Source organism: Leishmania major, chromosome 35 (assembly GCF_000002725.2).
Source record: "Leishmania major strain Friedlin complete genome, chromosome 35".
Classification (NCBI taxonomy): Eukaryota; Euglenozoa; class Kinetoplastea; order Trypanosomatida; family Trypanosomatidae; genus Leishmania; species Leishmania major.
The window spans coordinates 1,699,091-1,715,054 of record NC_007284.2 but is presented as its reverse complement, the minus strand read 5'-3'; the positions used below and the strand labels follow the sequence as shown (position 1 = coordinate 1,715,054).

Below are 15,964 nucleotides of genomic sequence, written 5' to 3'. Positions count from 1 at the left end.
GCCTGCTGACATGGCAGAGCCGCGGTATTCAGCAGAGAAAGAAGAGGAAGATGAAGAGAAGGACGCAGAAGAACCGGATGCAGGCTTCTCCTTGCGATTCACGCCTTACTCAAGGTGACGCTGGAAAGTAAACGCGCGCCACAGTTAGAAACGTAAAAAAGACCCTCACGTGCCTTCCGTAGCACAAGCGCCTTGCTGAGAAGAAGCTTCTCGCACCGGAGCCCCTCGGAGGAAAAAAAACAACACTTCAACGCAATGGGTCAGATTCCAAAACGATTAAGTTGCCCGAAGTGAATCTTGGCATGCGAGGAGAGACGAAGAGTAAGCATTGAGCGAGTGTCTGTAGAAGAAGCGGAGTAGTCAAACCGTCCGAAAGGGGGGGAGGGGGCGACAAAGCTGCCCTGTTTCCAAAAACATCAAAGAGCGTGTAGACCGCTGTCGCAACAGCGTGCACGGTGGCCACGGTATAAATGGCAAGCGCCGGTGTTAGTACGTGGTTGCCCTCTCCGACTCCTCCAGCGCGCGTATCTCTTGTCATTGTCTCGCGATTAAGAGAAAAACGACCCGCGAGCACTTGCGCGCACAAGTCCTTCGTCAGGTAACCAAGAAGCCCCTTCAGCATTCTAGTACTCTGTTCGTCTTTTCGTTTTCCGGTTCGAGGTGTGGCTATTTTCTACCGCACACACGCGGTCGTATCTGCATCGCCACAGCCACGGAGAGCAGCCAGCGACGAGGCCGCGCAAGGAAAGCAAAAGAAATCCGACAAAGCGCAACAAGAGAGGAGGGACCCAAGAGAAAAAAATGGCCGAAAGCAGAGCTGAAAATGGCACCCCAGAACAAATAACAACAGAAACTTCCCCCCTCTCCCCCCACCCTCACCCCTATTTCAGCTGGCCCACAGGAAACGCAAACAGAAAGACAAGGCGGTGCTGCCGCGTTGTTGGTCTTGCTGCCTTCCTGTACCTCCTTTTGTGTGTGCGTGTGTCTGCTGCGGCATGATGTTCGGCTCACCACTGGGCGCACAGGAGCACACACACACACACATACATATACATATGCATATCGCAGGCTCCAATGTGCTGTCGCTCTCTCACATCTATTTCTGTGTCTGTTCAAACCCCAGTCCCCCCTGATGGCGGGGGACACTTCAGCGTGGCATCACAGGGTCCGGCGCCCCAGCCTTGCGTGGGATAGCCGAGCAGTCCACCCTATCCCTGTCCGTCCCGAACCGCTTCTGCTGGTGACAGGGCCACGCGCCCACCGAGGTGAGGGAGAGGGAAGCCCGTGCGATTTCGTCGCTACTGATGTCGGCGGTGAGGTCCTGGACGGCGTTGAGCTGGGGCCACCTGCGACTGCGCACACGTCTGCGCCATCCGTATGATTGGGCAGCGTGTCAGCGTGGCTGGAGCGCGTCGCTCGCCCGGCCCTCACATTGCCTTGCTCATGCGGGGATGCACCGGGTGGCGAACGGCAGAGTTGGAGCGGCCGTGAGGCGACCTGCGGAGCGAGGGATGAGTGGATGCACAGCATGGGCGAGAGAGGCCGTGTGCCGATCACTGTGTTGGGGCATTACTGTAATGCGTGTGGGCAGCGCTGCGTCGCACCACGCGATGGGACCCGTGACAGGGCCACGGGGAGCGTAGGGTGGCGCTTGACCTCATGTTCTATGGCAGAAAATGGACGCGTTGACACGTATGAAATCAGCAATTCTCCTATAGAACTGTTGAACTAAGCTTGACAAAGTGAGACAAACAACATCAACGGTGACGACGGTGCTCGCCTCCACGATGGAAACGCGAAGTTTAGTGCATGTAATAGGGGCTTGTAAACGCTAACGAAAGGTAAAACGGCAAACACCGCAACAGCGTGGGCGAGAGGAGTGTGCGTGCTCCGCCCTCTTGCTTCAGAAGCCTCTCACAGTTTCTTGCGACCGGCGCCGAGGTTAGAGGGGGGGGAAGGCAGATGCTTATACTCATGAATGTGGGCACACGCCATCACAGTCACGACAAACAGTGAGCGAGAGAGAGAATGAGAGCAACAAAAACAACGAGGATGCGAGAGGCTTTTAGAGGGGACCAGCGTAGCGTTCTGGTGAGATGAAGAGAGGAAAGGCCATCACAGCAGCGACTGCGGATTCGCTGACTGACGGAACGCGGTTGTTCCAAGGCGTCCACGTAAGCAGCCGTGTCATGTACGGTTTCATTGCAGGACCACGGACGAACGACTCCGCCGCCCGCAAACGGTCCACCCTCTCGCGAAGGAGAGACCGAAAGGCGACCGAGTGAAAACGACTGTGTAGTGTGTGATGTTGTTGTTTCTTTTTCTACTCCGTAAACCCATCAAGAAGCGAGAGAGAGAGAGCGCGTTAAATGGCACCCGGCATCACACACAGGCGAGCACAAGGGCTTCTTGGGTGGGCGGGTGTAGAAAGAGTTATAATAATAATAAAACTGAGAGAGCGAGGGGTGCGAAAGGAGGCGTGTGTGGGACAGTCGATTGTTCCTCTTTCGTTCTGTCGGCCGGTGTGGAGGAAGCTGGCAAACGGCAACGAGGTCGCCGAGGGGAGGGCAGTTCATAGCAGAACGTGCATAGCCTTCTCATCAAGTGACCTTATAAGCTTGCTGTCGACTTCGGAACGCATTCGTGTCTTTACCTGCTCTGAGAGAAAACAGATGAGCATGAGAGAGAGAAAGAGAGAGGGTTCGAAACTAAGAAGACAAAGGAAGAGTAAAAATAGGCATCTCAACGCAAGAACCGCCATTCAAGAGCTACAGTCCAACTTGGAAAGGGGGTGTGGTAAGAGGAAGAAGAATCTGTACATTATGAAAGGGGTAGGAGAGAAGGGAGCAGAAGGCAGAAGAAACCAAATCAAAAACGCAAAAAATATGCGAGCAGATGAGTATGTCCCTTTTTGTTTCCTTGTGTGTGTGTGTGTGTGTATGTGTGTGTGTGTATGTGTTTGGGGTAGCGCGGGGTGGTGAAGGGGAGGGGGGCTTTCTCTCTATTTTTCGTGTATTTTGAGGGCAAAAGACTGAGACAAAGATGAGCACGCGAGAAACCCAAACAAACAAAAACGTATGCAGTGTGGGACGCACTAGGTAAGATACTCTCCTCCCTTCTTCCCTCCCCCTCCCCCTCCCCCCAAAAAGGTGGGGTGGTGGTGGAGGATGGGAGGAAGCGCGAAAGAGGAGAGAGCGTCTAGCAGGAGAAAGAAGCAAACAACAACAGAAAGAGAGAAATGACAACACGAGAAGTGTAACGCGGGAGAGCACAGGCGAAGCGCAGCAACGGACAAAACGAAAGATCAAGTGCAGCCGTAATCGTCAGAACGCAAAGGAAAACATGAAGAAGAACAACAGCAAAAAGAGGTTGCTATAAGCAGCAGGGCAGGCAAGATCAGCAGGGAGGCCTCTGGGAGCAGAAGGATTAGATCGGCTACCCGTGTGCGACGGACCTCCCTCTTGTTCTCTGGATTCTCGCTCTGTTCGATCTGTTTCCATATCGAGCGAGACAGAGGAGGAGGGTTGAGGGCAGAACAAAAAAAAACACTTAGAAAGCTGGACAGCGGCGATGGTGGGAAAAACGGCAAGGGTGCGGGGGATAACAAGGAAGGCTCAGCTTTTCCCCACCCCCGCGTCCCAAAGAGAAAAAAGTGGGCAGCTCATTCGACCAACGGGACCCAGCAGCAATACAGCAAGAGAACGCGCATCACACACACGCAACAGAAAAGAAGAAAAACACGACAAAAAAAAAGCAAGACAGGGCACGCGTGTATGTGAAACAACAAAACGAAACGGTAGAATATGCGAGCCGTTCCATTTGATGGGCAGTAGACATTCATACCAAAGCAACGCGGCTGCCAACGAGGCGGAGGACGGAACGAAACCAAAAAAATTACATGAACGACAAAAAAAACGAAGTGAATCATAATAATAAGATACAGAAATAAACGATACTTGTCTTTTTTTCGTTGGAATACCTGTCACCATCATGGTGAGCCCCGTGTGGACGGGAGAGATACAAACGAAATCGAGAACGTAGACAGGCCCCAGCAGATAAGAAAAAAGAACACATGCAAATGATAAGTCTTTGGAGACTGTGAAGACGCAAAGTATGCCGCATGTGAATACAAGAGATTCAACGCGCTGCAACACACACACACACACACGCACACGCATACACACGAAAGAAACGTAGAAGGGATCAACAAACCGGGTAGGATGTGTTGGATGAGCGGTTGAGCCACCAAGGTCATCGGCATGCTCGGTGTATTTGTACCGTTGACCACCTCCGCGTTTCTCTACACGAAAAAAAAAGGACATGCGCGTGCTTGTGTGCAGTGTGTGTTCAGCGGTGCGCAGCAACAGTGAAAGAAGAAGGGAGTAGGCTTCGAACGAGACTGAAAAGGGAAAAGAACGGGAAAGAAAAGTAACGAGGCGGAAGAGACGTGGTGTGAAGACACAGAGGAAAGGTAATCGAAACCACATTCGTGAAAAGGGGGATGACAAACAGACGTTCGTTCTCTCGGAGGTGGGACAAGACAACAAGAGGGAACGCGCAAGCGATGAGGTCCAAGTGCGCCGCTGCGTCTCGGACGTCGCGAGTGAAAAGAAGTCGGAATACGAACAAAAAGAGGAAGTCAAAGCGAAGGCGGAAGAGAGAAGAAGCGGACCTGTGTCTCAACGATGACTTGGATGACCGCGACTCCCTCTCTCGTCATGCGAAAGGGCACGACAACAAAACACACACACACACACACATAAACAGAAATACGAAGGAAAAGGGAGGTTAGCGGAGCCGCTGTTTCGTCGAGGCTCATTGATATATCCTGGTTCCCTTTGTACGTCCTACTCGCAGTGTCGTGCCGTTCGACGTTTTCGAGGTGTCCATTGCCCTTCACAAACGCCTTCGAGTTGCACACAAGCAGACGGACGGGTGCGCGAAATTCTACCCGACCCGCCCCTCCGCGAAAGACGGAAAGCGCACACACACACACACACACGCACACACGCACACACACCGAGAAACGAAAGAAGATCCGGAGGAGACAGACAACGGCCACCATAACCGAAGAGCAAAGAGCAAAAAGAAGGGGAACACCGGCGCCAGCACCGCATGCAGAGAGACACCTATTCGCGTCACCCCTTGCGTTCATCCCGTCCTCTCCTCGGCTCTATGCGTTTGCGAGCGTGTACATGTCTGCATGCTTGTACGGGCAGGCGCGCGTACACTTCGGCTTGACGGGGATCGAGATGGAAATAGTGTTGACGCTTGATGGAATTCGGGCCATTTTTTTCGTCCGTGTGTGGGTTGGAAAATGTGCGCATTTTCTTCCCTGCACATCATTCCGCCAAGCGACACGATGTCCATCCTTCTGTACCAATGATAATGCTCATGGCCGCCCTGGCTCGTGACACATGTAACAAGAGCTGCGACACTGTTGCGTAGCTTCTTTTTCGCTTGTGCCCAAAGCGTCTTCCCCCCTCCTTGCTTGAATCCCCGCTGCCTTTCCTTCCGCTCCTAATCCTATCGGACACTCTGCGCCCCCTCTGCTACTGTTGTTTTCCCTTTTTTTCGCATGACTTGCGCGTGTGTGTCTGTGGGTGTGCGCTAGCGAGCTGGAGGGGGGCAACTCTTCGCGTGCGTAAATGACGAAAGGGAGGGGGGTGACTAGCTGCTCCAAGAATCATCTCCGTTCTTTTCTTTTCACTAACTTGCTGCGCGGCGTGCAGAGTGGGCGAGAACGTGCGAGAAGGATCGGCGAGAAGAACTACAAGTGAGGCGAACGGAGAGAAGGGAGGATGGGGAAAAAAAAAACAGCACAGGATGGCATTCTTCTTCTTAGCCAAAAACAGAAACGCAACAAAAAAAGAAGCCGTTGACGGGTGCGACCCCCATCCCGAAAACGAAGGAAGAGAAAGCCAGGAACGAAGACAATCACATCACGTGTTTTGAGTCGATTTAGTCCGCTGATCAGGACTTTTGAAGACGCGAAAAAAGGGGAGAAGCAGAGGTACATTGAAGCGAAAGCGAAACGAGCGGAGATGGTCGAGCGGGTTTCGTGTCGGCTTGGGAGAGAAATGAGGAGAGGATCTCTGGAAACGCACGCACGGAACGCCGTCATCGCCATCGGAAAACAAAAGAAGAAAACACACCAGCATGAACCATTGGAACCGAAAGACAGCAAGCGCAAAACAAACACGATAAAACACACGAGGGGGTAACAAGAGGGGGGAACAAGGCGAGCTCTCGGGAACCCACCGATAAGCCAACACACACATGTGCTTATTTAAACCAAAGAAGGCAATGTTGAGGAAAGACAGGAGAGAGGACAGAGAAAGGGGGTGCTTCATCGAGGTACAGCCATGACAAGGCAGCCGAAGCGTGTCGTACCCTCACTTCCTCCCTGTCGCTACCTGAGCGTCTATCGCCATCTCCAGCCCGAACAACAATGTTCGTGTTAACAATAGCCCATGTATCGGCACAACAAAGGTTTTTAATGGTAAAGAAAAAAGAGCGATGAAAAGCAATCGAGCCAGACACATACCCGCCTAACCCACGCGGAGAGGGTTGATTCCAAACGCAAAACACATCCACGGTACACTGCTGCACGGCATGCCGCAGTGCTGCCGTACTTGAACTCTTTGTCCAGGATCACCACTTCCACCCTCTTTTCCTCCCACGCGTATTTTCTTTTTGTTCCCTTCGTTGTACTACAATCGATCTTTGCCTCTTTTGCCATGGATTCAAGGCAATCGACATGGGCAGGAGGCTGTAGAAAAAAAGTGTACGGAGAGAGAGAGACAAACGAACACAAAATCCGCGAAGCCGAGCGGAGGCACGCGTCGTACACGCGGAACACACGATACAAAAACGGCGAATTGGATAGAAAGAAGCAAAAAACAACCACAGTAGGCGAAAGAGGGTAAACGGCGTCAACGGAGGCTTTCCGAGACGAAACAGCAGAGTAAGAGAGGAAGCCCTGCGGTGACACACAGGTGGAAGAAGGGAGGTGCGACAACTGAGGGCGGAAGGAGAAAAAAAAGGGTTGGGTCCCGTGAGGAACGGGTAGAGAAACGGAGACGATACGCTTCTGAAACACACACGCCTTGCACGTGAGCTGAGCAAAGGATGGGTTGGGGGTTTTGGCGATGAAGGGGAGACAAGAAGTTGTGAAAAGAACGAAGAGGAGGAGGAATTAAAGCAGAAGCGGTTACACTTCTCTTCTCTTGGTCAGTGAGTGTGACAAATGAAATGACTAAGCACAACGTCGTTCATCACACACAGACACACACACACACACAGAATGAAAAAAAAAACTATATAATAATACCGATGATAATCATATAAAGGATGTGGGAGTTGAAGACGACACCGGGAAAACGCGCGACACTCGCTCGTCGGAATGCAGTTCTCCTGTCTCTCTCTCACTATCCCTCGAATTGAAGCAACAGAGGCCCGTTGACAGTTTTTTTTCTGGCATATTTTCATGGGTGGTGGTCGAAGCCTGCATATGCGTCTCCTTGTGTGCACGTATGCGCGTTTTCACGCAGACGGCTTTGCATGCCACAGGTTTTCAGCTCCGCAGTCTATGTCCCCGCAGACCCTCCCGACACGCAAACCCACATCACGGCAACCGTGCAAAGCTGCGTAAACGTGGTCACACGCAATGGACAGAGAGAGAGAGAGACGGCGTGAAAAAAACAAGGATTATACAACAAGAACACATACGGAGTAATTTCACACAGAAAAACGCGCATGCAGACACACCACAAAAAAAAAAAACACTCATTTCTTCTCCGCACGCCACTCTGGGACGAACAGGTCCGCAATAATACGCACGCACACATAATCACAGCTCACTGAGCCTCTCTAGCACTACGGCTAAATCCTTGCCCGCTCGGAGGAAGACGGGGGGAGCCGTGCTGCCCTCGAGCCGGGCCATGCGCCTCACGGAATCGGGTGAGTCGCACGCCTTGATGCAGGAAGGCCGCGTCCAGGGCCTGGCTCGAAGGCGGAAGCGATGGCGTCCGTCGTGCGCGCAGGAGGAGGTGTGGCCAGGTGCATGCTGGATGAGCCCGAGAAGTAAGTTAGCCAACTGCAGCTCAGAAGCCCTCTGAGATCCCGTACCCTCCTTGTGTGCCGTGCGCCGCCCTCACCCCGCGGCATTCCGCACTGTGGTCCGGAGGACGGGATGGTGCAGTTCAAGGCGCTCCCCCTCACGCATCCGAGATCGGCGCCTCATCAGCCCACCCGGTCGGTCGTAGGAAATACAGCATAGTTCGCACACACGCACTGTGGGGCGCATCGGCATGGTATCCCTTCGTGCCCTCTGCGGCTGCTGTTCTTGCTCTTCTCACCTCTGAACACCTTGCTGCCATGCCATACACCGTGTCAGCAGCGGTTCGCAGCGGGTGCGCACAGCGCTCGCATTTCGGCATCCTGGGGTCTGCCTCAGAACGGCGTTGTTGCCTGGGGACGTGGGGAGGAGGGAGGGACTGGCTGTCTGCATCTTCTGCTCCCGTCGATGCCACGGAGGGGTGGGTGCCTGGACGGCCTGCCCGCATGTGCGCCGCGACAGGCGGGACGCTGCCATGAGTCTCTGGCAGCAGGGGGGCATTTCACCTTCCCCTCGACCCGCAAGTCCTTCACAGGACTGGGCGTGCCGAGCGGAAGGGGCCCATACATAGGCATGTGCCTGCGCACAAAGAGACCACAGCGCGTCCTTCTGAGGAGGCACAGAGGGTGTGAGAGGCAGCCACGGACACCCGACGGGAGGAAGACAGTGCAGCACGAGGGGGCCGGTACATGGAGGCTGAAAAGAAAAACGACTCGTGCGACAACAACGATTCCTGTGTGAGAGCTGGTGCAGCCCGAAAGGCATCAAGAAATAGTTGCCGCCAGCACCGCCGCACGTGTGGAAGCAAGATCTTGATTTTCAGAGGATGCACGTCGCCCCTACACACGAACAAGCTCACCGTCGCACTCGAATTCAGCGGTTGTTTCCTTTTCATTTCACGCTTGGGGTGAAAGCGAGTGGGCCGGAAAGCGCCCCTGCGCCTTCGGCCGTGCCCTCCGTGTCCATGGGATGGGAAGCTCTCGCAGCACGGATTGTATCTCCCTCTCACTCTCACCCCCAGGGCTACAGGATGCCAAGGGCCGACATCCACGCCGGGTCTCGCTTTGAGGCACTCAGGAGCGTCGTGGCAGTGATCAGCTCCGGCTTTACACCGGCGCGGCGCAGCGTCGCGAAGATCTTGAGCGCCTCACGACTCTCAAGGCACTTCTGCACCGCCTCCGGGCACGTGGGGCGAGTTCGCAGCAGCTCCATGACGGGCGTCCGCAAGACGAGATGCGAGAGGCGACTGTGATCAACCAACCCCTCCACATACGTGGTGAATGGCACGACCAGCGTGGAGATTTTCGACGATGCTTCGGGTTCACTGTCAACCGTCGCCGTCGTCTCAGCGGCCTCGACCCCATCGAAGTCGTTGAGCAGGAATGCCGAACGCGACGCCGTCTCTGGTGTCGCGCCATTGAATTCGTACTGGACATTGCTACGGGTAGTTGTCTCCGGTAGTGCGGAAGTGGGCCCTGTGCTGCGTAGCGACGTCGCCGACGGCTTCCACCCCAGAAAAGGGCGAGTGTGAGCCAGCACATAGTATCCCGTGTAGTTGCATATGTCAGCCGGATTCGACAGTGGCTTCCCACGTGAGCCCTCGACAGATGTGTGAACAATGTCAAACCCGCTTAGCAGCGTGGCGAAAAAGTCTTCCAGCACCCGAGTGCCACCCACAATGCCGTTTACCTGGCAGGTGAAGATGTTACCAGGGCAGCAAAGGCCTGCGAGGTTCTCGCGAAAGCGGTAGATGTTGAGATCTGCACCTCGATGGCCCTGTGTGAACGGGTGCCACAGTCGCTCTACAGTGTGTCGCAGCATGTCATGTGTCTGACGCTCTGCGCCGCACTCCATCGTGCTGTATGGCTTCATCTGGAATGCGCTCAACGTCACGCAGGGCCTGGCGAACACGCGCGGCATCGCGACAGACAACAGCAAAGACGAGGAGACAGGTGTAGGAAATGAAGGAATAGAGAACCGTAGAGGAGCGCCTTGCACGGTGGGGGAGAAAAGTGCGTAACAATGCTGATGTTGCAGAGGCAGAGAAAACCACTTGAAGAGAAGCACCCAGCGCAGGAGCGTATGGAGAGCCACGCACAGACACACACACACACACACACACACACACACACACACGATGAAGTAGAGTGTAACGGCGTGAGAGGCGGGAGGAAAAGAGGGGAGTGAAGAGGGAGAAAGTGTGGCCGAAACAGGGATATACGAAAAAAACAAGAAGGCCCCCCTCACTGGCAAAAAAAACAAAGACGAGGCGGCAGCGTCAGCTGTAAAGGCGAGAAAACGAAAACGGCACAAAAGGAGCACAGGACAGCAGGCACCAGCACACGCACACCCAAGAGAGACGAGAGACGAGAGACGAGAGCGAGCGACGACGACGACGAACACACACGAGCAAAATCGAGCAAACCAACAAAGAGAATGGATGAGTGGGGGAGAGAGGGAGTTGGGAAGGGGGAGTGAAAGGGGCGGTAGGAATAAAAGAGGAGGAGGAGGAGGAAGAGGAGGGGGGGGGGTAAGCAAAATGCGCAAAGTGCGAAGGCCAACTCTTACACTCCGTTGCCTACACCCCTCGGTCTTTTTACTCCCTCTATGTGTGTGTGTGTGTGTTTGTGTGTGGAGTAGGGACGTACTTGGAACCGAAGGAGCGGATGCCGCCCTCTCTAGTCCCTGAATGGGCGTGCGGGTGAGCGAGGGCCCTTTGTGGCTTTCCTTCTGACGCAGTCGGGGGGGGGGAGAAAGTCAACTACTGCTCGTGACAGATCTTTCTGCGGGAGTTATAAGCCCTAGCACGCGTTAGAATAGGAACAGAGAGGGGGGGGGGACACGGAGACACACACAGACGTTGCGGAGCAGAGAGCGGGGGGAAGGTGAGCGAAAACACGGCAGTCAGTTCCTTCAAACCTTCTCTTGCTTAACTGACGGTTCAGTTAGCAAAGGTACGGAGGCATACGCAGAGGCGATAGGGCGGGGTGTGCCAGGGGAAAATCCAGCAGAAAAGGCAAAAAAGAAACGCACCAGATCATGTGGTGAAGAGAGAGAGAGAGAGTAGAGAAGTGACCAGCGGCACGGAGTGTGTGTGTGTGGGGGGGGAGGGAGGGGAGTGCGGGTTGAGCAGCTCGCCTTGATACCGGATGGTCTTATCAATGACTGTTGTGCCGCCATGCCGTTTCCGAACATGTGCCGACTGTACCAACAAGTATCAGCATCCGCTTTGGTCATTCTGCTCGTGTGTCCGAAGACGGCAGCCGTGCCTGGCATCACAGTCAGGGCGCATGACGCGGAGAAGTTGCATGGAGTTTAGGAGGTATAGGTGGTGTTTGCGCGCCAAGCGCGTCCCTCCACGAGGGCGACTATTCACTCGATTCATTTTCTTCTGATCTTGCGACTGGGTAGGAAAAGACAGTGCACTCCCCGGCAAAACGGCAAAGCCGATGCAACCAGAAGGCGAGAAAACAAATGGGGAGAGATAAGTGAGAAGTGCTGACTCGGGCAGCCTCGCCTCTCTTCCTCCAGCCACCGCCATCCTCACCGGTTAACGGAAAGACCGAAGAGGAGGCACGGGTGATGAGTAGGCAGTTCAGCGAAACAGATGAACGGTAGTGAAAGTCGGCTAGAAGCAAGTGCATGGAGCCGCTTACACGCTGTGTGTAGGTGCGGATATGCGAAGCACACCAAGAGGCACACACACGCGAACACGAAACGGCATGCACAACGTCACTTGATAGCGCACAGCAACAACCGCAGTCCACACACACACACACACGACAAAGATGCACTATTCCACTCGACCCGCTGCTGCCTCTCTCCTCCTCCTCCGCCCTCCCCTAACCCTGCGCAAGGACCTGCGTGAATGTCGGAAGATGATGGAAGTGAGAAGCTAATATGAGGGGGCGAAAACAGATGAAACAGACAAAAAGCCGCTCTTTTTAACAGGGTCACCGTCGCAGCAGCGGCGCGCACACACAAGCACATACACAGATATGTGGCACCTCGCGCAAGAGCGCGCGTCTTCTCTCTTGACCGCCAAAAGGCCAGCGACCACAGCGCAAAAGCACAAACAACAACAGAAAGCGCCCTGTGCCTCCTCCTCACCACATTTGCCACTCCCTTGCTTCTCCTTGTGGGCCATAGGTCTTTCAGCACCAGTCTGCCTGGCGTGTGTATAGCAGCAGCGGGCGATTCGTATATGTCACGCGATAGCGCATGAGCTTGTTGTACAGCACAGAGAGGTAGGCAATCCAGCACATGCAAATGCCAAAGTGCAGCTGAAAGACAAAGGAAGAGAAGCCCCCTCTCTCGCTCACGCACATGAGGAGACTGTAAAAGCAAGGCATGACGCCAAGCAGGACGCCGCAGAGTACCTGGTGATTCATGCCGCTGAGATCGCGGGAGAAGGGGCTCTCGATATCGGCATTGAACACCTGTGGATCGTGCTGCCGTGTCACCAGCGACACACCATCCTGCTTCACGCCGTCAAAGAAGTTCTGTTGGTACCACCGGAGTAGCGCCAACACACTCTCCCTCGCCTTATGCGACCAATGGTAATGCCCGTTAAGCATGTAGGGAACGAAATGCGGCTTCGTGCCGGCGTAGAGCTGCGCGACGGCCGTGCCTTGCGCAACGAGCAGCAGGCGAAGACGGTCGAACACCTGTGCCAAGTCGCCATCACCCCGAGACAGACGCTCCGCAGACGTCGACGGCTGGTCCAGCCCTTGTGATCTCCCTTCTACGTATTCAATCATCTGCGGCAGCGCCGCACAGCACAGAAAGCTCTGCACTAGGTTGGTACGGTCCAGGCAGTCTAGGCAGTTCACCCGCACCAGTCTTGACTGGACATGGGTCAGCGAGAGTCGCGGCGCAGCGTCCCTGTGTCCAGCATCTGCCCCCGTGCCTGTCAGGCTGCTGCTGTCGTGCAAAGTCGACTCCCCTCCGCTCATGGACGCCCTGTCGTCTCCAGCGCGCGGAGCGTGCGCCTCGCCCTTGGTGAAATCCAACCACGTGTCCCCGCCCGATTCACTGTCCAGTTTGGCAATGCATTCGCGCATCATGCCAGCGTACGGCAGCGTTTTCATAGCCCTCTGCACGTTATACTTCACCAGTGTCACCATGGGGTCACGAGTCGGAGTGTTAGATGCGCCGGCCAAATCTTCGCCATTGCCTGCCGTCATGGCAGCAGCCGCGCCATCCTTCTCTTCTGCCGGCGCTCCTGCGCTTGACGTGGCGAGATACGTGCCACTCTTGGCAGCCATGAAGGGACTCGGCGGGTCCTCGTTGTAGCGACGGACAGCGGTGGCGAAGGCCTCAGAGAGCGGCTCCTCCAACTCGGAGGTAGACATGGTGTCCAGGCAGTAGAGGGCATGCAGCTGCGGCAGGCACTGCTTCAGAAGTCGCACATGGCGACCAAGCTCCTCGGCAGCATTGCCAACCGGGGCGATCTTGATAGTCGGCTTCAGCGAGAGGTTTGCGGGCTGTTCCCATCGCCGCGGGACGGAGCCGCGAAGCATGCTGTACACAGCAAACCTTCTGGCGCCTGAGGTAACTTCGCTCTTCTCCATTGAAGGAGCGGCACTCGTCGCTGATTGCGGTGTCACCCAAAGCGACGTCATCGCCATGTTCGCTACGACGCCGCTGTGTCCGGGCTCGAGGCCGCGCCGGTTGTACCGCGTCCCGGCCCAGCGGCAGCACATGCGAGTCACCAGCGTCATGCGCGCGGACGGGGGCGCCACTGCCTGGGCGACAAGGCCACGAATGTATGATGGGATGTAAAGGGGCAACGACGAGAAGGATGTGGCGGGCATCGTGCCGGCAGGCAGAGAGACGGCACCGCCACCCTGACCGCCGCGTTGCTGGTACTGCGCCAGCTCGTCGCGAAGCAGTTCATCGGCGCAGACGCGCCTCCACGGCTCGCGCCTCGACTCTTCAAGGACGGACGGTTCCTTGCTCGCCTCCGCACGCCCCCTCACCTGCTCTTCCCTTAGCACCGCCAGGGTCGGCAGTGCAAAGGCGTCACCGATAAGTGGTCCATTCCACTGGTACAACTGGCGTGTAAGGGCGGCCGCACGCCTCTCCCCCCACAAATGGCTCGCTGCGCTCTGCAGCGCGCGCTTGGAGAGGCGTGGCTGATCGGAGAACTCGGTCGTCGTGCCGCTGCTCTCTCGATTAGTATTCGACGACAGCGAGCCGTTTGTGGTGTCACTCACCGCACCACCGCTAGTCGACGCAGCACCGTCTTCGACGTGCGGATGCGCGCTGTGAGTGATCAGGGCCAAGAGGTGCACGGGATCGGCGCTGAGGTCCAGTGTCGGCGAGTAATACAAGTACGAGAAGCGGTTGGCGGGGCCAACAATCCCAGGCAGCTGCGAAGATCTCTCTTGCACCCCGCCATTGGTGTGTGCATTAGCGGCAGCAGCTGCTGCCGCACGGGCACGCTGACCTCTGTCCTCGATGTTGATGGACTCGCAAAAGCGGTTCAGCACAGCAAGATATTCGTTCAGCGTCTTTGTGGGCAAGCGCTGCATCACGGACGACCCGTTCTCAGCGTTGTCGTTCTCCTCTTCATCTGTCTCGCTCGTGGAGTCGCTGTTGGGGGAGTTACAGAGATGCCGCCCATACATGCCGCTTTCAGCGTCATCATTTGCACCATCCAGCATCTCACCACCGCCGCCATCGTTGCGGTTTCCACTTCGCAGGCAGTCGCGATGATGCCGCAGAGGCCGGCCACTCTGTCGCCGTCCCGACAAGGCCGACGTGGCGCACGGCAAAAAGAGCCACTGCAGTCCTCGCACGGCGAACACGTCGTGCTCCGCGCCCCCCACGCACAGCGTACACACGTACTCCTTTTCTGTGACGTAAAGCAGGGCGGAGTTGCTTGCCTCGCCCAGGGGCAGGACGCCGTAGAGCGCCTCGCAAGGCAAGTATCCGTTCAGAGACGCGGCTGGCAACTGCTGCTGGAGCGGCTGTAGCTGGTACAGCTGCGAGCACGCCTCGGCAAGCTCCGCCAGCGACGCACGCAACGAGACGTCCTCTTCGATATCCTTGCGCAGATACTCAAACCGCTGCCGCTCCGGCATCCATCGAAGCGGTGGCAGACACGGCTCATCCGGCACATAGTAGACGCGGGACGCGTTGAAGAGGATGCGGCCGCCGTGTGACCACGTTGGGCGCGACATTGCTGAGTGGACCCTTCCAATTTGTTGCTGCGCTTGTTCCAGAACGGCAGAAGGGCGACAGAATAAGGATACAACTGTGCTAGAGCGTGCGCTTGGTCAGACAGGGAAAAACGACGCGCGTTAGTGAGGTGCAAGCAATACAGCTGACTGCGCGTCAGTGTCCATATTTATGACCTCGCATAGTGCGCGCGCGGGTCAGCGGCTAAGACGAAAGAGAGGGGTGCTGGGCGAATGCGGAAGCCGGAGAGAAAACGATGCCAACGAGAGGACGCGCCGAGATACACGAAACCGCAGAGCAAAGATGCGACGCACCCTTGCCGTTTGCTAGAGGTCAGAACGAACAAAAAGCCTCAGTCGCACGGATGAGTGCGGCCAAGAGAAAAGACGTGAGAGGCGCCCCTCGCACAGGTGCGCGTGACGAGGAATATTGTTAGCTGTGGTGCTGGCGGAAGCTTGTGTCGAGGTAGGAAGGGAGTGGAAAGGGGGAGAAAGCGAGAGTTGAAAATAATAAAGAATAGGCCAGAGCATCGACAGGAAATCAAGGCAGAGTATAACCAAGCAGGCTCAGAAAGGGGGACGTGGGATTCATAGCAGCAAGCGGCAGCTGCTTGTCATTCCCGCAAAATGGAAAACACGCGCGTACTAGCGTGTGTGGGAA

The 15,964-nt window shown here is 55.8% G+C and overlaps 2 protein-coding genes across 2 annotated transcripts; both read right to left on the bottom strand.

Moving 5' to 3' along the window:
* Nucleotides 1-9,142: 9,142 nt before the first annotated feature.
* On the bottom strand, nt 9,143-10,039 carry LMJF_35_4240 (conserved hypothetical protein; the record flags this gene model as incomplete). Its single annotated transcript, XM_003722773.1, has 1 exon — nt 9,143-10,039. One exon carries the CDS (start codon nt 10,037-10,039, stop codon nt 9,143-9,145), a length of 897 nt encoding a protein of 298 aa, XP_003722821.1.
* Nucleotides 10,040-12,273: 2,234 nt separating this feature from the next.
* Nucleotides 12,274-15,306, bottom strand: LMJF_35_4230 (conserved hypothetical protein; the record flags this gene model as incomplete). Its single annotated transcript, XM_003722772.1, has 1 exon — nt 12,274-15,306. One exon carries the CDS (start codon nt 15,304-15,306, stop codon nt 12,274-12,276), a length of 3,033 nt encoding a protein of 1,010 aa, XP_003722820.1.
* Nucleotides 15,307-15,964: the final 658 nt, after the last annotated feature.